Source organism: Rhinoraja longicauda, chromosome 25, assembly GCF_053455715.1.
Source record: "Rhinoraja longicauda isolate Sanriku21f chromosome 25, sRhiLon1.1, whole genome shotgun sequence".
NCBI lineage: Eukaryota > Metazoa > Chordata > Chondrichthyes > Rajiformes > Arhynchobatidae > Rhinoraja > Rhinoraja longicauda.
In genome coordinates this window covers 10,116,136-10,137,158 of record NC_135977.1, presented here as the reverse complement: position 1 = coordinate 10,137,158, position 21,023 = coordinate 10,116,136, and the positions used below count along the sequence as shown (strand labels likewise).

Sequence of the window (21,023 nt, the reverse complement as noted above, 5' to 3'; positions counted from 1 at the left end):
TATAAAATTCTTAAGGGGTTGGAGAGGCTAGATGCGGGAAGATTGTTCCCGATGTTGGGGGAGTCCAGAACCAGGGGTCACAGCTTAAGGATAAGGGGGAAGACTTTTAGGACCGAGATGAGAAAGCATTTCTTCACACAGAGAGTGGTGAGTCTGTGGAATTCTCTGCCACAGAAGGTAGTTGAGGCCAGTTCATTGGCTATATTTAAGAGGGAGTTAGATGTGGCCCTTGTGGCTAAAGGGATCAGGGGGTATGGAGAGAAGGCAGGTACAGGTTACTGAGCTGGATGATCAGCCATGATCATATTGAATGGCGGTGCGTACAGGCTCGAAGGGCCGAATGGCCTACTCCTGCACCTATTTTCTATGTTTCTATGTAAGATTCCCAGCCACTGCAACTCACGGTGTCTCCTCTTTTACCGAATCCTTGTCCTTACAGTGGCATTAGTGGGACCTTGCTGTGTGTAGATCGAACTGTTCCCAGTGGCTGTGGGACATCACCAGTGCAGCACGCACCCTGCGATGAAAAAGCCTTTTGTTAACGGGAGCTTTATCCAACAGAGTCCACACAATGTGGTATAAGAAAATAACTGCAGATGCTGGTACAAATCGAAGGTATTTATTTCACAAAATGCTGGAGTAACTCAGCAGGTCAGGCAGCATCTCAGAGAGAGAAGGAATGGGTCGAGACCCTTCTTCAGACTGTGTCCACACAATATGGTAATCCCCTCCCCCCCCAAAGAAATTGCCAGTCAAGGATTGAGGGTTGATTCTTAATCGCTGCCTATTATAATGTGGCAGGAGTCAGCTCCCGCCAATCAATGGTTTGTTTCAGCGGCCAAGTTCAGAACAAAAGTCCAGGGGGCATCAATGTCCACCGTAGTTACGCTCCTTGAAGCACAACTCAATCAACTTCAGAAATGAGCTCTCCGGAAATTGCAGAGAATCTCCGCGAGAAAAAGGTACGAGGGGGGAGGGAAGTTGCCAATATATATATATGTGTGTGTATAAGACAATAACTGCAGATCGAAGGTATTTATTTCACAGAGAGCTGGAGTAACTCAGCAGGTCGGGCAGCATCTCAGGAGAGAAGGAATGGGTGACGTTTCAGGTCGAGACCCTTCTTCGGGCCAATATATATAAAAAAACATAGCACAAAAAGTAAGGAAATTTGTGTTTGGTAGATTATTTCTTTGTTGTAACAATGCTTCTTGGCAATAAATCTTATACCGTTGGAAAGCCTGTTTATTTCCCTTTTAAATGGTGCCACATTTGTAAGGAACATGCATTTGTGGGATGAGCAGCAGAGCTGAGTATGTGGGTTGCGCCCATGAAAAATCTGCCAAATCTCTGCCAATGCCAAACAGCTTATTCTGCCATTGACTCTTGTTCGTTGTTGTTTGGTGGATTGGATGATTGAAGTCTGAAGAAACAAGACATATTGGCAATTTAACAATTTATTCATTTAATAAACAGGAGCCTCAGTAGCGTGTGGAAGAACCATACACAGCCACAACAGCCTGGCACCTCCTCCGCCTCATGCTGGTCACCAGCCTGGTCACACACTGTTGTGGGATGGCATCCCATTCTTCAACCAGCATTTGTCGCAAGTCAGCCAACGTGGTTGTGTTGGTCACTCTGGCACGAACAGCACGCCCAAGCTGATCCCACAAGTGTTCAATGGGGTTGAGGTCAGGACTGCTGGCAGGCCATTCCATCCTCTCCACTCCCAAATTCTGGAGGTAGTCTCTGAGAAACCCTGCTCTGTGGGGGCGAGCATTGTCATCTTGGAGGATAGAGTTCGGTCCCAGACTGTGGAGATATGGGATTGCCACTGGTTGCAGAATATCATCTCGATATCTCTCTGCATTGAGATTGCCTCCAATGATGACAAGCCTCGTTTTTCCAGTGAGGGAGATGCCGCCCCACACCATCACACTGCCTCCACCAAAAGATGTTACTCTATCGGTGCAGCAATCAGCATAGCGTTCTCCGCGTCTTCTCCACACTTTGTCCCTATGATCCAACTGCCGTAGGCAGAATCTGGACTCATCGCTGAACATAACGTTCCTCCACATGTTCAGGTTCCAGTGCACGTGTTGCCAACACCAGCGCAAACGGGCCTGACGGTGAAGGGCAGTCATGGCAGGCCTCCTGGCAGCCCTATGAGACCGGAGATCGGCTGCGTGCAGTCTGTTCCGAATTGTCTGGGCAGAGAACCGTCGGCCATATCGTCCTGCAAACCTTGACTGCAAATCTGTAGAAGACAGCCTACGGTTCCTAAGTGCTGACAGGGTGAGGAAACGGTCTTCTTCGGGTGTCGTCTTCTTGGGACGCCCACTTCGCGGCCTGTCTCTGACATCCCCCGTTATATGGAACATGGCCTTCACTTTGGAGATGGTACTAGGGCTCACTCCAAATAATGCCGCAACTTGGTTTTGCGGAACACCAGCTTGAAGTTGCCCTATCGCATGGGCCCTATCCTGATCAGTCAAACGTGGCATGCCGATTCTTGGAGCAGACACCTACTGACCACTGTAGCAGGGCCCATGCTCACAGATGCTGCCAATCAGGTGCCAAACAGGCACCTGATTGTCAGCACCTGGGGGTACCAGAAGCTCAAAACAAGAGTCAATAGCAACAGCAGAATAAGCTGTTTGGCATTGGCAGAGAAGATTTGGCAAATTTTTCATGGGCGCAACCCATATACTCAGCTCTGCTGCTCATCCCACAAATGCATGTTCCTTACAAATGTGGCACCACTTAAAAGGGAAGTAAACAGGCTTTCCAACGGTATAAGATTTATTGCCAAGAAGCATTGTTACAACAAAGAAATAATCTACCAAACACAAATTTCCTTACTTTTTGTGCTATGTTTATGTGTGTATAAGACAATAACTGCAGATGCTGGTACAAATCGAAGGAATTTATTCATAAAATGCTGGAGTAACTCAGCAGGTCAGGCAGCATCTCAGGAGAGAAGGAATGGGTGACGCCACCCATTCCTTCTCTCCTGAGATGCTGCTTGACCCGCTGAGTTACTCCACATTTTGTAAATATATATATATGTATGTATGTACCAGTGGATACACAGAGAGCAACTCGCCGCGGTAGCTGGTGGTCTTGTCTATTGCACTAACAATCAAAGCCCATTAAACGTGTAGGAAGGAACTGCAGATGCTGGTTTACACCGAAGACAGACGCAAATGTACTGGAGTAACTCAGCGGGTCAGGCAGCGACTGTGGAGAGAAGGGATAGGCGAGGTCTCGGGTCGAGACCCCTTCTTCACTTAGTGGTTGGCAGCAGAGCAGAGAGTTGAACGTCTCATCATCCACCGTTCAGCCGAGGTCGCTCAGTTCCTGATGAAATTAAATGTCCTTTGACACAGAGTGGTGAATGGCGCGACTCTCTCCCTTAAAAAAGGGACCCCACGCGAATAAATAGAGCAGGATGTCCGATACAGGTCGGCTGGGAAGTTAGAGGGGCGCTGGTGGTTCCGGGCGCCTGATAAAGTGGAGGGCAGCGAGGGTTGAGAGGGTCGGTTTAGCGCGGATACAGTCGTCAGAAGGGAATGGCAGTGTCTCTTGTCGCGGTGTAAAGAGCAGGGGGCAAGGGGGGAGGGCAGGGGGCAAGGGGGGAGGGCAGGGGGCAAGGGGGGAGGGCAGGGGGCAAGGGGGGAGGGCAGGGGGCAAGGGGGGAGGGCAGGGGGCAAGGGGGGAGGGCAGGGGGCAAGGGGGGAGGGCAGGGGGCAAGGGGGAGGGCAGGGGGCAAGGGGGAGGGCAGGGGGCAAGGGGGGAGGGGCAAGGGGGGAGGGCAGGGGGCAAGGGGGGAGGGCAGGGGGCAAGAGGGGAAGGCAGGGGGCAAGGGGGGAGGGCAGGGGGCAAGGGGGGAGGGCAGGGGGCAAGGGGGGAGGGCAGGGGGCAAGGGGGGAGGGCAGGGGGCAAGGGGGGAGGGCAGGGGGCAAGGGGGGAGGGCAGGGGGCAAGGGGGGAGGGAAGGGGGCAAGGGGGGAGGGCAGGGGGCAAGGGGGGAGGGCAGGGGGCAAGGGGGAGGGCAGGGGGCAAGGGGGGAGGGCAGGGGGCAAGGGGGAGGGCAGGGGGCAAGGGGGAGGGCAGGGGGCAAGGGGGGAGGGGCAAGGGGGGAGGGCAGGGGGCAAGGGGGGAGGGCAGGGGGCAAGAGGGGAAGGCAGGGGGCAAGGGGGGAGGGCAGGGGGCAAGGTGGGAGGGGGGAGAGGGGAGGGGGGAGGGCAGGGGGCAAGGGGGGAGGGCAGGGGGCAGGGGGCAAGGGGGGAGGGCAGGGGGCAAGCGGGGGAGGGCAGGGGGCAAGGGGAGGGCAAGGGGGGGGGGCAAGGGGGGAGGGCAGGGGGCAAGGGGGGAGGGCAGGGGGCAAGGGGGAGGGGGCAAGGAGGAGGGCAGGGGGCAAGGAGGAGGGCAGGGGGCAAGGGGGGGAGGTAGGGAGGGCAGGGGGCAAGGGGGAGGGGGCAAGGGGGGAGGGCAGGAGGCAAGGGGGGAGGGCAGGGGGCAAGGGGGGGAGGTAGGGAGGGCAGGGGGCAAGGGGGAGGGGGCAAGGGGGAGGGCAGGGGGCAAGGGGGGAGGGCAGGGGGCAAAGGGGGAGGGCCGGGGGCACGGTAGGGCAGGGGGCAAGGGGGGAGGGCCGGGGGCACGGCAGGGCAGGGGGCAAGGTGGGGATGGGGCAAGGGGGGAGGGCAGGGGGGGAGGGCAGGGGGCAAGGGGGAGGGCAACGGGGGGAGGGGGCAAGGGGGAGGGCAGGGGGGAGGGGGAGGGGGGAGGGCAGGGGGGGAGGGCAGGGGGCAAGGGGGGAGGGCAGGGGGCAAGAGGGGGGAGGGCAGGGGGCAAGGGGAGGGCAAGGGGGGAGGGGCAAGGGGGGAGGGCAGGGGGCAAGGGGGAGGGCAGGGGGCAAGGGGGGAGGGCAGGGGGCAAGGGGGAGGGGGCAAGGGGGGAGGGCAGGAGGCAAGGGGGGAGGGCAGGGGGCAAGGGGGGAGGGCAGGGGGCAAGGGGGAGGGCAAGGGGCAAGGGGGGAGGGCAGGGGGCAAGGGGGGAGGGCAGGGGGCAAGGAGAGAGGGCAGGGGGCAAGGGGGAGGGCAGGGGGCAAGGGGAGAGGGCAGGGGGCAAGGGGGAGGGCAGGGGGCAAGGGGGAGGGCAGGGGGCAAGGGGGGGAGGTAGGGAGGGCAGGGGGCAAGGGGGAGGGGGCACCCTAGTGGGTGTAGGATAGTGTTAATGTGTGGGGATCGCTGGGCGGCGCGGACCCGGTGGGCCGAAGGGCCTGTTTCTGCGTGGTATCTCTAAATCAAAAAAAAAATCTAATTAAAAAAAAAAAAATCTACTCCTATAACTTGTGAACTTATGAACTTGCAAATGTGTTGGAAGGAACTGCTGATGCTGGTTTAAACCGAAGATAGGCACAAAATGCTGGAGTAACTCAGCGGGTCAGGCAGCATCTCCGGAGAAAAGGAATAGGTGACGTTTCGGGTCAAGACCCTTCTTCAGAATGAGAGAGAGGGGAAAGGGAAATGTGAGAATGTGAGGTATAGACGGTGATATAAAGATCTCACCTCATATTTCGCTTAGGCAGCTTACAACCCAGTGATAGGACTATTGATTTCTCTAACTTCAAGTAACCCTTGCATCCCCTCTCTCTCCGTCCCTCCCCCACCCTAGTCATCGTACTAGTTTCACTGTCGTCCTGTTGAGCTTCACTGTCTGTATGATTCGTTATCTCCGACCCCACAGCCAACAATGGACCATTGTGGGCTCCACCTTTCCTTGATCATCGTTACTCTTTGAATATCTTTCATTCATTTGTTCCCTATCTCTCTTTAATCATCGTCAATATCTCTCGTTTCCTTTTCATAGAAACGTTGAAAATAGGTGCAGGAGGAGGCCATTTGGCCCTTCGAGCCAGCACCGCCATTCATTGTGATCATGGCTGATCATCTACAATCAGTAACCCGTGCCTGCCTTCTCCCCATATCCCTTGATTCCACTAAGCCCTAGAGCTCTGTCTAACTCTTTTAAATTCATCCAGTGAATTTGCCTCCACTGCCTTCTGTGGCAGAAAGTCCCCTGACTCTCAGTCTGCAGAAGGGTCTCGACCCGAAACGTCACCCATTCCTTTCCTCCAGAGACGCTGTGTTGCTGCAGCTTTTTGTGTCTATCTTTAGTGTCCATCTAACTTTGGAACCTGTGAGTGGTTTCATTCATGTTGTGTGGTATTCAAACTGCACAGTTTGAATGAACTCTGTACACGGCAGATAGCCTTTCCTTCAAGTCTATAATTGCCTCTTTCCATGTTTGTAACTCAGACCAGAAACACATCTTATGGGTGCAGAAACACAGTGGCTTTGAAATTCTGGAGCTGAGAGAAGGCTATGGGCCATCATAGGACTATCATGAGTCTCCTCTTTGAGATACTGGCAATATACAAGTACCTCATGCTTATGTCAATACAAAGTGTGATTCATGTCATTTGATATGTTTTCGTTAAATGAGCATCAGACATTTTTAAACATGGGGATCTCCACTGGCAGATACATGCTCTAATGTTATTGTTGATGGAGCCAAGCGTTGCGCTTCTTGACAGCAGTCAGATTGTATCTGATTGAGAGACTGATCGTTTAATGGCGATCTGTAGAACAGTAGATTCAAACTGCTGCACTTCCTCTTCTCTGCGAAGTATGATTTTTACAGTGACATTAATGTTAGACCAGTTTAGCATAGTTTACTTTAGTTTAGTTTAGAGATACATCGAGGCAACAGGCCCTTTGGCGCGCTGAGTCCGCGCCGACCAGCGATCCCCGCACACTAACACTATCCAACACACACACTGTGGACGATTTACATTCATACCAAGCCAATTAACTGGCAAACCTGTGCATCTTTGGAGTGTGGGAGGAAACCGAAGATCTCGGAGAAAACCCACGCGGTCACGGGGAGAACGTACAAACTTCCTACAGGCAGCGCCCGTAGTCGGGATTGAACCTGGGTCTCTGACGCTGTAAGGGCTGTAAGGCAGCAACTCTACTGCTGCGCCACCGTGCCACCCTCAATGTTCAGCAACACTATTTTATCACAAGATGGATAATGCTTCCAGTCAATAACTGAGGCCCTCCATTTGACCTTTGATGTTTCTATGTTTTCAAGAGAGAGTTAGATTTAACTCTTAGGGCTAACGGAATCAAGGGATATGGGGAGAAAGCAGGAACGGGGTACTGATTTTGGATGATCAGCCGTGATCACATTGAATGGCGGTGCTGGCTTGAAGGGCCGAATGGCCTCCTCCTGCACCTATTGTCTATTGAATTCTGAATGTCCTCAGAATGTCCTGGAATTCTGTTTCATTATATCAGCAAGACTTCTATGAATTCTATGTTCTAAGAGTTCTAAGAGTTCTACGTTCCTCAGAATTGCAGTCCGCACACGATTCAAATCATACAGTTGTGTTGGGCTTCTGTCTGGACCACAAGGCCATGTGGATGCCCAGAAAATGGGGCAGGGACCCACATAGATCCGTGGTGTAAGGACCACATTTCTCCAACTTCAAATGCCGCTTGCTTTCCCACCCTCTCCATCCCTCCCCCACCCTAGTTCTCTGACTAGTTTCATTGTCCTCCTGATTAACTTTACTGAGTGTATGCCTCGTTGTCCCCTCAGCCATTAATGAACCATTCTACATTTCCTTGAGCATCATCGCCTCCTTTGATCTGTCCTTTTCACACCTTACATTCTCTTTGTACCCTTCCACAGTGTCCGGCCTAGTGGCGCAGCGGCCGAGTTGCTGCCAGAGACCAAGGTTCGTTCCTGACAACGGGCGCTGTCTGCACGGAGTTTGTATGTTCTCCCCGAAACCGCGTGGGTTTTCTCCGGGTGCTCTGGTTTCCTCCCACACTCCAAAGGCATAGAGGTTCATAGGCTAATTGGCTTTGGTGACATTGAAAATTGTCCATGGTGTGTAGGATAGTGTTGGTGTACAGAGTGGCCCCTGGTTGGAGTGGCCCCTGGTCGGAGTGGTCCCTGGTCAGAGTGGCCCCTGGTCGGAGTGGCCCCTGGTCAGAGTGGCCCCTGGTCGGAGTGGCCCCTGGTCGGAGTGGCCCCTGGTCGGAGTGGCCCCTGGTCGGAGTGGCCCCTGGTCGGAGCGGCCCCTGGTCGGAGTGGCCCCTGGTCGGAGCGGTCCCTGGTTGGAGCGGCCCCTGGTCGGAGTGGCCCCTGGTCGGAGTGGCCCCTGGTCGGAGTGGCCCCTGGTCGGAGTGGCCCCTGGTCGGAGTGGCCCCTGGTCGGAGTGGCCCCTGGTCGGAGCGGCCCCTGGTCGGAGTGGCCCCTGGTCGGAGCGGTCCCTGGTTGGAGCGGCCCCTGGTCGGAGTGGCCCCTGGTCGGAGTGGCCCCTGGTCGGAGTGGCCCCTGGTCGGAGTGGCCCCTGGTCGGAGCGGTCCCTGGTTGGAGCGGCCCCTGGTCGGAGTGGCCCCTGGTCGGAGTGGCCCCTGGTCGGAGTGGCCCCTGGTCGGAGTGGCCCCTGGTCGGAGTGGCCCCTGGTCGGCGTGGCCCCTGGTCGGAGCGGTCCCTGGTCGGAGTGGCCCCTGGTCGGAGCGGTCCCTGGTCGGCGTGGACGCGATGGGCCAAAGGGCCCGTTTCTGCGCGGTACCTCTAGTTTCCCTCTCCCCTGACAATCAATCTGATGAATGGTCTCGACTCAAAATGTCACCCATTCCTTCTCTCCAGAGAGGCTGCCTGAGTTACATAGAAACATAGAAAATAGGTGCAGGAGGAGGCTATTTGGCCCTTTCAGCTAGCCCCGCCATTCAATGTGATCATGGCTGATCATCCACAATCAGTAACCCATGCCTGCCTTCTCCCCATATCCCTTGATTCTGCTAGCCCCTAGAGCTCTATCTAACTCTCTTTTAAATTCATTTTACTCCAGCATTTTGTGTCTCTTAGGTGTAAAGACGTAGGTTGTTTGAGAACCATTTTGAGAATGTTCTTGGAACATGCTGAGATTGATCCAGGACTTCACCTTGCATTTACAGCTTCCGTCCTTGACCATTCTGATGTCGGTGTTTTCTGCAGGGATTGGAGGAACGTTTCAATGTGGATATAATTTGTCCATCATTAATGCTCCCACCATGGTGAGTGCTGCCTTTCTATTCACCTCCCTCATACATGTTGAAGATGACTCAGTGTGACGCTGCTGATGCTTGACCCTGGTCAGGGCACCAGATCAGGAGACGCTCCAGAGCTGTTGTCCACGAGTGGGGTGGGGAGGGATGGGGTGGGGTGGGGTGGGGTGGGGTGGGGAGGGATGGGGTGGGGTGGGGTGGGGTGGGATGGGGTGGGGTGGGGTGGGGTGGGGTGGGGAGGGATGGGGTGGGGTGGGGTGGGGTGGGGTTGGGTTGGGTGGGGTGAGGTGGGGTGGGGAGGGATGGGGTGGGGTGGGGTGAGGTGGGGTGGGGTGGGGTTGGGTTGGGTGGGATGGGGTAGGGTGGGGTAGGGTGGGGTGGGGTAGGGTAGGATGGGATGGGGTGGGGTGGATTGGGTTGGGGTGGGGTGGGGTGAGGTGGGGAGGGATGGGATGATTGGGTTGGGATAGGGTGGGGTGGGGTGGGATGGATTGGGTTGGGGTGGGGTGGGGTGGGGAGGGATGTGATGGGACAGGGTGGAGTGGGGTGGATTGGGTTGGGGTAGGGTGGGGTTGGGGTGGGGTGGGGTGGGGTGGGGTGGGTTGGGTTGGGTGGGTTGGGTGGGATGGGGTGGGGTGGGGTGGTGTGGGGTGGGATGGGGTGGGGTTGGATGGGTTGGGTGGGATGGGGTGGGGTGGGGTGGGATGGGGTGGGGTGGGGTGGGTTGGGTGGGATGGGGTGGGGAGTGATGGGATGGGATGGGGTGGGGTGGGGTGGGGTGGGTTGGGTGGGTTGGGTGGGATGGGGTGGGGTGGGGTGGGGAGTGATGGGATGGGGTGGGGTGGGGTGGGGTGGGGTGGGGTGGGATGGGCTGGGGTGGGGTGGGGTTGGGTGGGATGGGGTGGGGAGTGATGGGATGGGATGGGATGGGGTGGGGTGGGGTGGGGTGGGGTGGGTTGGGTGGGTTGGATGGGATGGGGTGGGGTGGGGTGGGGAGTGATGGGATGGGATGGGGTGGGGTGGGGTGGGGTGGGGTGGGCTGGGGTGGGTCTTGTAGTGTGTTGATGAGAATGAGGGGAGATTAAAATGGGTGAGATGAGTGTAAATGGGTGCCTGATGGTCAGTTTGGACTCAATGGGCCGAAGGGCCTGTTTCCATGCTTTATCCTCTATGACCACGTATGAACGTGAATCAGATTAGCTGACTCTGCAGGATGTGTTGGGGAGGCCATGATGGCGCAGCGGTAGAGTCACTGCGTTACAGTGCTTACAGCGCCAGAGGCCCGGGTTCGATCCCGACTACGGGTGCTGTCAGTACGGAGTTTGTACCTTCTCAACGTGACCGCGTGGGTTTTCTCCAAGATCTTTGGTTTCTCCTGCACTCCAAGGACGTACAGGTTTGCAGGTTAATTGGCTTGGTATCAGTGTAAATTGCCCCTCGTGTGTGTAGGATAGTGTTAATGTGCGGGGATCACAGGCCAGTGCGGACTTGGTGGGCTGAAGGGCCTGTTTCTGATTATTCTCGGTGATCTAAGCATGTGAACCCTGGCCTCCCATCACCTTGTGCATTCCAATAGCATCAAGTGACACCATTGCCCCATTTCCTTGGCCAGCGGGAGGTCCCTAGATGCCAACTGGTTACCCCCCCAGCACCTGGTCATTCATTGCCCGTGTTCATGAGCTCTTTGGTCAGCATGAGTTTCACTTGGTATCATGTTTGGGACAGACATTGGAGGCTGGAGGCGAAGAAAAAAACAACAGGACAAATCAGGGCTGGCAACAGATGCCCTGGGGTGAGGGGGTTCCCTGATAGTGCGGTTGTTGGCTGGAGACAGGTGTGAACCCAGGAAGGGTGCATCATAGCGAACCGCGGAACTGACAGACGGACTCCAGCTTCTCATTTGCCTCCATAGTTTGTGGGCAGTTTTGCAGGTTTGCTCATTTTGGACTCTGCTGGCGATCTTGTTCTCAATTGCTGCTTCATATCAACTCGGCAGGCTGTGCAGGCGTTCATTAATGAGACGTGGACCACTCGATTCGGCACAACTCTGGACAGCGGACCCATCAATCTTCTGTGGTCTGTAATCGTTTCCGCTTTCACCATTGGTGGATTGCTTGGGACCTGGTTCGGAGGGTACATGGCCATCACATTTGGTCGGTAAGTTTCCACATTTTTGCTGTGTCAATCTTACAGTCATAGAGTCACAGGGTCATGCAGTGTGGAGACAACATGTCCCACCTACTATGGTCCCACCTCCCTGCCTTTGGCCCACATCCCTTCTAAACCTGTCCTATCCATGTACCCAAGATAGACACAAAATGCTGTAGCAACTCAGCGGGATGGGGAGAGAAGGAATGGGTGACGTTTCGGGTCCTGACCCTTCTTCAGGCAGAGAGTCAGGGGAGAGGGAATCTAGAGATATGGAAGGGTGGGGTGTGAAAACGACAGATCAAAGCAGATGTAGATAACGAAACGTGGAATGGTTTATTGTTAGCTGAGGGGAAGGTAACAACATGGGAAGCAATCAGCCATGCACCTGTCTAATAGTTTCTTAATTGTTGCAATAGTCCCGGCCTCGACTATCTCCTCCGGTATCTCATTCCACCTACCACCACTTGTGCTGGGAACATATAGTTTTAACTTGGTGATTATTTTATAACAGTGTGATGATGGCCATTTCTATCAAGTGGACCTGCATTCTGTGCATTAGGGTAGGAACCACGCTGGCATTGTTGTGATGGTAGCTGCTAGACTTCTTCCAGTCATTTGTTTTTTTTGCTCAAGGCTCCAACATCTGCAGTCCCTTGTAGTTTAGTTTCGTTTGGTTTAGAGATACAAAGGTGGTTCGGCGGTAGATCTACTGTCCTACAGCGCCAGAGACCCGGGTTTGTTCCTGACCACGGGTGCTGGCTGTACACAGTCTGTACGTTCTCCCCGTGACCTGCGTGGGTTTTCTCTGAGATCTTCCGTTTCCTCCCACACTCTGATGACGTACAGGTTTGTAATTTAATTGGCTTGGTATAAATGTAAATTGTCCCTTGTGTGTGCAGGAAAGTGTTAGAGTGCCGGGATCGCTAATCGGCACGGACTCGGTGGGCCGAAGGGCCTGTTTCCGCGCTGTATCTCTAAACTAAACTAAACTAATAGAGGCTGCAGATGTTGGAGTCTTGAGCAAAAAAGACAAATTGCTGGAGGAACTCTTGCAGGTATTACACAACATTCAGACAGGTACACGGAAAGGACAGGTTTAGAAGGACATGGGTCAAACGCAGGTATGTGGAACTGGTGTAGACAGGACATGTTGGTCGTTGTGGGCAAGTTGGGCTGAAGGGCCTGTTTTCATGCTATGACTCTAACTCAGTGGGTCAGGCAGCATCTGCGGAGGGAATGGATGACAAGCCTGACCTACTCAGTCACCAACCAAACCTAAATAACCTACATCAGCACAAAACGCGTAGGAAAGAACTGCAGACGCTGGTTTAAATCGAAGATAGACCCAAAATGCTGGAATAACTCAGCTGGTCAGGCAGCATCTCTGGAGAGAAGGAATGGGTGACGTTTCGGGTCTTACACCTTACATCTACACAAGCTGCCTAGTTTTCACAGCCACTATATTTGTATTTACTTCTATTCTTTTTGGGATCTTTTTAAATCACCTCAATGTTACCGAAGCCTCTTGAATCCTCTTTATTCTTTGTTCCACCCCCACCAAGTCTGTATCCCAGGATCCCTGGGATGGCGGGACTTTCATATGAGGAAAAACTGGATAGACTGGGCTTGTACTCGCTGGAATTTAGAAGACTGAGGGGGAATCTTATAGAAGCTTACAAAATTCTTAAGGGGTTGGAGAGGCTAGATGCGGGAAGATTGTTCCCGATGTTGGGGAAGTCCAGAACCAGGGGTCACAGCTTAAGGATAAGGGGGAAGTCTTTTAGGACCGAGATGAGAAAACATTTCTTCACACAGAGAGTGGTGAGTCTGTGGAATTCTCTGCCACAGAAGGTAGTTGAGGCCAGTTCATTGGCTATATTTAAGAGGGAGTTAGATGTGGCCCTTGTGGCTAAAGGGATCAGGGGGTATGGAGAGAATGCAGGTACAGGTTACTGAGCTGGATGATCAGCCATGATCATATTGAATGGCGGTGCGTACAGGCTCGAAGGGCCGAATGGCCTACTCCTGCACCTATTTTCTATGTTTCTATGTTTCTACCCCATGCTTCACAAGTGCCCTAGGGCTCATTGTAGAATGGAAAACAATAGCTCACAGTTGTTTCAAGGCCAGCTTCTGTCCTATTGAACTGGCTATGTATTACCTGGATAGAGTGGATGTGGAGAGGATGTTTCCATTAGCGGGAGAGTCTAGAATCAGAGGCCACAGCCTCACAATGAAAGGACGTACCATTAGAAAGGAGACGAGGAGGAATTTCTTTAGTCAGAGGGTGGTGAATCTGTGGAATTCACTGCCACAGATGGCCGTGGAGGCCATGTCAATGGGTATTTTTAAGGCGGAGATTGACGGATTCTTGATCAGTACGGGTGTCAGGGGTTATGGGGAGAAGGCAGGAGAATGGGGTTGAGAGGGAAAGACAGATCAGCCATGATTCAATGGCGGAGTAGACTCGATGGGCCAAATGGCTTAATTCTGCTCCTCCAACTTATGAAGTTATGAACGTATGGATTATATGTTGTATTTTGTCCAATGCAACTTGTTTCTGTGTTTCAGGAAAAGGACTCTCTTGCTTGTCAACGTCTTTACTCTGGCTGGGTCTGTCTTCATGGGAGCAAGCAAACCTGCCGGCCTCTTTGAACTTCTAATAGTGGGCAGGTTTCTTGTGGGACTACATGCAGGTACGGTGAAAACAGTGATACTCCTTCCATGGATTCGGAACTATTTGCCCCTGTGTGGTATTTGAGTCAGGTTTTTAAAAATCCCGTTTGAACCAGCTTCACGGTTTTGCAAAGCATAAAATGATCTGCTGTTGACCAATTCCTGCATTTCAGCGGCTTTGCGGTTTTAAGGGTTTTCTTGTAGTTTAATTTAGTTCAGTTTAGTTTAGTTCAGTTTAGTTTATTGTCACTGGTACAACGTTCAGTGAGAAGCTTTTTTGTAGCGTGCTATCCAGTTTGCAGGAGGATGTACATGATTACAATCAAGCCATACACAGTGTACAGATGCAGGATAAAGGGAACAGCTTTTGGTGCAAGATGAAATCCAGTGAAGTCTGATCAAGGATAGTCCGAGGGTCTCCAATGTGGTAGATGGTCAGTCAGGACCCCTCTCCAGTTGGTGATACGGATGGTTCAGTTGCCCGATAACAGCTGGGAAGAAACTGTCCCTGAATCTGGAGCTGTGCGTTTTCACACTTCTGTACCTCTTGCCTTGCTAGGAGAGGGGAGAAGAGGGAGTGGCCGGGGCAGGTCACAGGGAGAACGTGCAAACTCCGCACGGACAGCACCCGTAGTCAGGATTGGGTCTCTGGCGCTGGGAGGCAGCAACTCCACCAGCAGTGCTGCACCTGATCGACTCGACTGCAAGACGTGTGGTAGTGGGGGACTGCGGTGGTACTCTGCTCAATAGGAGCAGCACGGTGGCGCAGTGGTGGGCCGAAGGGCCTGCTTCCGTACTGGATCTCCAAACCAGAACTAAACTGGTGCAGGCTTTGGACTGGGCAGCGTTTCTGGTAGAGTTCTGATAGATGCAGCACCGACTGAGAAAGACCCATTCACTGATCAAACACTAACAGTTACTTCTGCACGCGTCGGTCTGCAGGTGCCAGCCTGTGTGTACAACCCATGTACCAGGGAGAAATCGCACCCAAGGCATGGAGAGGAGCCATATGCATGGGGTCCTCCTTGTTCTTAACAATAGGAATCCTCGTTGGACAGATAGTAGGACTGAGGTAAGAATGGGAACATCACATATTTTAATGGCAAGATTATTTTCAGGTAATTAGTGTAGTTTAGAGATGCAGCGTGGAAACAGGCCCTTCGGCCCACTGAGTCCGTGCCGAACAGCGATCCCTGCACATTAATACTATCCTACACTCACTGGGGACAACTCACAATTATACCGAAGCCAATCAGCGTACAAACCTGTACGTCTTTGGAGTGTGGGAGGAAACCAGAGCACCCGGAGAAAACCCACGCGGGTCACGGGGTGAACGTACAAACTACGTACAGACAAGCTCCCGCAGTCAGGATCAAACCCGGGTCTCTGGCGTCGTAAGGCAGCAACTCTACCGCTGCGCAACCGTGCCATGACGTGAGATTCCTACCTATCCCACACACTCATTGATCAAAACGCAAAGATCCTGACCTTGAGTAGCGTCTGTGTGGAGTTTGCACATTTAATTTAGTTTATTGTCACATATACTGAGGTACAGTGAAAGCTTTTTTGTTGCATGCTATCTAGTTGGCAGAAAGGCCACACATGATTAAAATCAAGCCCTCCACAGTGGATAGACACAGGATAAAGAGTATAAGGTTTAGTGCAAGGTAAAGTCCGATTAAAGATTGTCTGTGAGTCTCCAATGAGGTGGATGGTAGGTGAGGACCACTCTCTAGTTGTTGATGGGATGGTTCAGTTGCCTGATAACAGCTGGGAAGAAGCTGTTCTTGAATCTTGAGGTGTGCGTTCTCCCTGTGACCACGTGGATTTCCTCCGGGTGCTCTGGTTTCCTCCCAAGGCCCAAAGACGAATTTTCAATGAATATCTCATTACTGATCTCTCCCCCCACCCACCTCCCACCTCCCCCCCACCCTCCTCCCCCCCTCCCCCATCCCCACCTCCCCACCCCCCACCTCCCCACACCTCCCCACCTCCCCACCTCCCCACCCCCCCACCTTCCCACCTCCCCCCTCCCCACCTCCCCACCTTCCCCCTCCCCACCTCCCCACCTCCCCACACCTCCCCACCCCCCACCTCCCCACACCCCTACCTCCCCACCCCCACCTCCCCACACCTCCCCATCCCCCACCTCCCCACACCTCCCCACCCCCCACCTCCCCCATCCCCACACCTCCCCACCCCCCACCTCCCCACCCCCCACCTCCCCACCCCCCACCTCCCCACCTCCCCCACCTCCCCACCTCCCCACCCCCCCACCTCCCCACCTCCCCCACCTCCCCACCTCCTCACACCTCCCCACCTCCACACACCTCCACACACCTCCCCACACCCCCACCTCCCCACCTCCCCACCCCCTCACACCTCCCCACCTCCTCACCTCCCCATCTCCCCACCTCCCCACACCTCCCCACACCTCCACCCCCCCCCACCTCCCCACCCCCCCCACCACCCCACTACGATCCTGACTACGGGTGCTGTCTGTACGGAGCTTGTACGTTCTCCCCGTGACCGCTTGGGTTTTTTTCCGAGATCTTCGGTTTCCTCCCACACTCCAAAGACGTACAGGTTTGTAGGTTAATTGGCTTGGTATGAATTGTAAATTGTCCCCAGTGTGTGTAGGGTAGTGTTAATGTGTAGGGATCACTGGTCGGCGCGGACTCGGTGGGCCGAAGGGCCTGTTTCCACGTTGTATCTCTAAACTAAACTGAAAATAAGAGCCACGTCAGGCCACGTGGCTTGACACATTGTGCTTGTAATGCTGTGCTGATCTTTTGATTGTTGCTTCTGCTGCTCCACAGGGAGTTGCTGGGCAGCAAACAGTACTGGCACATTCTCTTCTCCACCGTCTGCATCCCAGCTCTGATCCAGCTCCTGATGCTACCATGGTTCCCTGAGAGTCCCCGCTTCCTCTACATTGACAAAGGACTGGAAGCTAAAGCCATCCAGAGTACGTATTGCTTGCCTTCATCGGCCGGGGCATTGAGTATAAGAGGCGTGAAGACGTGTTGCAGCTTTCTAGGGCTTTAGTTAGGCCACGTTTGGAGAGTCGTGTTCACTTCTGCTCGAGTAAGGATGTGGAATTCTCTGCCTCAGAAGGCAGTGGAGGCCAGTTCGTTGGATGCTTTCAAGAGAGAGCTGGATAGAGCTCTTAAGGATAGCGGAGTGAGGGGTTATGGGGAGAAGGCAGGAACGGGGTACTGATTGAGAGTGATCAGCCATGATCGCATTGAATGGCGGTGCTGGCTCGAAGGGCTGAATGGCCTACTCCTGCACCTATTGTCTATTGTCTATTGTCTAGAGGGCCAGCACGGACACTGTGGGCTGAAGGGCCTGTTCATAGCTCATAGACTCATACGTTCTAGGAGCAGAATTAGGCCATTCGGCCCATCAAGTCTACTCTGCCATTCGATCATGGCTGATCTATCTCTCCCGATCTATCTCTCCCTCCTAACTCCATTCTCCTGCCTTCCCCCCAGAGCCCCTGACACCTGTACTAATCAAACATCTATCTATCTCTGCCTTAAAAATATCCACTGACTTGGCCTCCACAGCAATCTGTGGCAATGAATTCCACAGATTCATCACCCTCTGACTAAAGAAATCCCTCCTCATCTCCTTCCTAAAGGAACGTTCTTTAATTCTGAGACTATGACCTCTAGTCCGAGACTCTCCCACTAGGGGAAGCATCCTCTCCACATCCACTCTATCCAAGTCTTTCACTATTTGGTAAGTTTCAATGAGGTCCTCCCCCTCACCCTTCTAACGTATTATATGAAGTCTATTTGGAAAATAACTGCTGCCTTTCCCTTCCTCAGGCCTCAAACAATTGCACGGTGCTAATTCTTATTTGAGTGAATTCGAGGACATAGAGAAAGAGTGGATGGTGATCAATCTGCATCCGTCCAAGGGGCTGTTGGGCCTTCTCAAAGACCGCTTGAATCGATGGCAGCTCATCACTGTGGTCGTGATTAACATAGGTCTGCAACTCAGTGGCATCAACATGGTAAGTGTGAACCACAGGCTCAGCAGACGTCCTTTTACATCAGTACCGGTGTCAGGGGTTAATAGGAGAAGGCAGGAGAATGGGGTTAGGAGGGAGAGATAGATCAGCGACGTAGATTTGATCGGCCAAATGGCCTAATTCTGCTCCTATCTCTTATGACAAGGTAACAAGGAACCCCAGGTGCTGGCTTACGGGGAAAAAAAGGTACAAAGTGCTGGAGTAACTCAGCGGGTCAGGCAGCGCGGAAACAGGACCTTCGGCCCACTGAGTCCGTGCCGCCCACAGATCCCTGTACACTAACACTATCCTACACACACGAGGAACAATTTCCATTACACCAAGCCAATTAACCTACAAGCCTGTACGTCTTTGGAGTGTGGGAGAAAACTGAAGATCCTGGAGAAAACCCACGCAGGGTCACGGGGAGAACGTACAAACTCCACATCGACAGCACCAGTAGTCAGGATCGAACCCGGGCCTCCGGTGCTGTGAGGCAGCAACTCTACCGCTGCGCCACCGAGCTGCATGCCCTCTGCTGGATTAATGGGCTGGAGCAGGGTCTCGACCCGAAGCATCACCTATTCCTTTTCCCCAGAGATGCTGCCTAACCCGCTGAGTTACTCCAGCTTTTTGGGTCAGGCAGCATCTCTGGAGACCTCGGGCAGTTGGCGTTTCGGGTCGGGACCCTTCTTCAGACTGATTGCGGTGGGTGGGGGTTGTGAATAAATCTGGAAGGGATAGTCATACAGCATGGAAACGGCACGACACCTCCGCTGTCACGCTGTGAAAGCAGAGAGCATGGGAGTTTCTTCCCACAGGCCATCAGGACTGTTAACTCTCATATCACCAGGGACTCATTTAATCTACTGTATTAATTTATTTTTTGTGTTAAAATTTTTTTTTTCCATTCTGTTTTGTAGTTTCGCACAATCCGCAGGCGTTAGCATTTTCATTTCACTGCACATCTTGTGTATATATATGTATGTGACAAATAAACTTGACTTGAAACAGGACCTTCAGGCCTACTTGCCCACACCAACCAACATGTCCCATCTACACTAGTCCCACCTGTCTATGTTTGGCCCATATCCCTCTATTCCCTTTGATCATGTACCTGAACACGGTGGATGGCTCAACTGTAATCATGCATTGTCTTTCCACTGAGTGGTTAGCACGCAACAAGAGCTTTTCACTGTAACTCGATGCACATGTCAATGAACTGAACTAAACGGAACGAAACGAAACAAAACATCTGTCCATCGGTTGGCAATAACAGTGGCGGTGAGTTGTGAAGGCAGGAACAGTTACACTTGCTGGGTTAACTCAGCGGGACAGGCATAATCTCTGGAAAGAAGGGGAATGGGTGACGTTTCGGGTCGAGACCCTTCCTCAGACCCATCTCGACCCGAAACGTCGCCCCTTCCTTCTCTCCAGAGATGCTGCCTGTCCCAGCTGGGTTACTCAGGCTTTTTGTGTCTTATCTTCGGTTTAAACCAGCGCCTGCCGTTCCTTCCTACACGATACTTCCTGGGCTGCAGCCTTGACGCTGGAACTAGATTAAAAGTAAATGTATAACCATAGAGTAAGGTTGTTTTCCGTAAGGCACAGTGGACAAGATCATTGAACCAAACGTGACCCAGAGTTAATCGTCAAACTAGTCGTGTGTCCATGAGATCGTGGTGGGTCTTTTTACATCAGCTTACGTTTGGAATTCATCGGACCAAAGGGTAATTTTATCCAAATTGCCTTTTCACGTCTCACTGCAGCCGGTCGTAGGCCTGTTAATAGACAATAGACAATAGACAATAGACAATAGGTGCAGGAGTAGGCCATTCAGCCCTTCGAGCCAGCACCGCCATTCAATGCGATCATGGCTGATCACTCTCAATCAGTACCCCGTTCCTGCCTTCTCCCCATACCCCCTCACTCCGCTATCCTTAAGAGCTCTATCCAGCTCTCTCTTGAAAGCATCCAACGAACTGGCCTCCACTGCCTTCTGAGGCAGAGAATTCCACACCTTCACCACTCTCTGACTGAAAAAGTTCTTCCTCATCTCCGTTTTAAATGGCCTACCCCTTATTCTTAAACTGTGGCCCCTTGTTCTGGACTCCCCCAACATTGGGAACATGTTTCCTGCCTCTAATGTGTCCAATCCCCTAATTATCTTATATGTTTCAATAAGATCCCCCCTCATCCTTCTAAATTCCAGTGTATACAAGCCTAATTGCTCCAGCCTTTCCACATACGACAGTCCCGCCATTCCGGGAATTAACCTAGTGAACCTACGCTGCACGCCCTCAATAGCAAGGTTGCATGGAAATGCTGCTCCTACATGGCTCCAGTGATCTGAGTTTGATCCTGGCCTCCAGGGCAGCCTTTGTGGAGTTTGCTGGATCTTTCTTAGTTTAGAGATACAACGCGGAAATAGGCCTTTCGGCCCACCAAGTCCGCACTGACCAGCGATCCCCTTAATGTTAATGTTAACAGCACATTAACACTATCCTACACACACTAGGGACAATTTACCAAATATACCAAATATACCAAGTACACCAAGTATACCAAATCCAAGCCAATTAACCTATAAACCTGCACGTCTTTGGAGGGTGGGAGGAAACCGAAGTTCTCGAAGAAAACCTACGCAGGTCACGGGGAGAACGTACAAACTCCGTACAGACGGCACCCGTAGTCGGGATTGAACCCGGGTCTCCGGCGCTGCAAGCGCTGTAAGGCAGCAACTCTACCGCTGCGCCACTGTGCCGCCCAAACCCTGTAACCCTCTGTGTTTCCCCTGGGGTCAGTGTCGTGCAGAGGGACGCATGGACTGGATGCCGAGGTGGATAATATCGAACTTGTGTGATAACTCTTTTGATGTCTCCTTTCTCACACCTTACCCTTCCTTATTTCTGTGCCTCCCTCCACCCTGACTCTCAGTCTCAAGGGTCTCGACCCAAAACACCACCCATTCCTTCTCTCCAGAGATGCTGCCTGGCCCGCTGAGTTACTCCAGCTTTTCGTGTCTATCTTTGTGTGAACTGGTGA

The 21,023-nt window shown here is 53.1% G+C and overlaps 1 protein-coding gene across 1 annotated transcript in view; it reads left to right on the top strand.

The window, feature by feature from the left end:
• Positions 1-21,023, top strand: part of slc2a11b (solute carrier family 2 member 11b) — a 40,010-nt gene that overhangs the window by 5,701 nt on the left and 13,286 nt on the right. Inside the window, exons 2-8 of the mRNA XM_078421852.1 lie at positions 899-962; positions 9,041-9,139; positions 11,127-11,287; positions 13,853-13,977; positions 14,900-15,029; positions 16,777-16,925; positions 17,794-17,981. Of these exons, the coding sequence (XP_078277978.1) occupies positions 899-962; positions 9,041-9,139; positions 11,127-11,287; positions 13,853-13,977; positions 14,900-15,029; positions 16,777-16,925; positions 17,794-17,981 (916 nt within the window). The remainder of the gene's footprint in view (positions 1-898; positions 963-9,040; positions 9,140-11,126; positions 11,288-13,852; positions 13,978-14,899; positions 15,030-16,776; positions 16,926-17,793; positions 17,982-21,023) is intronic.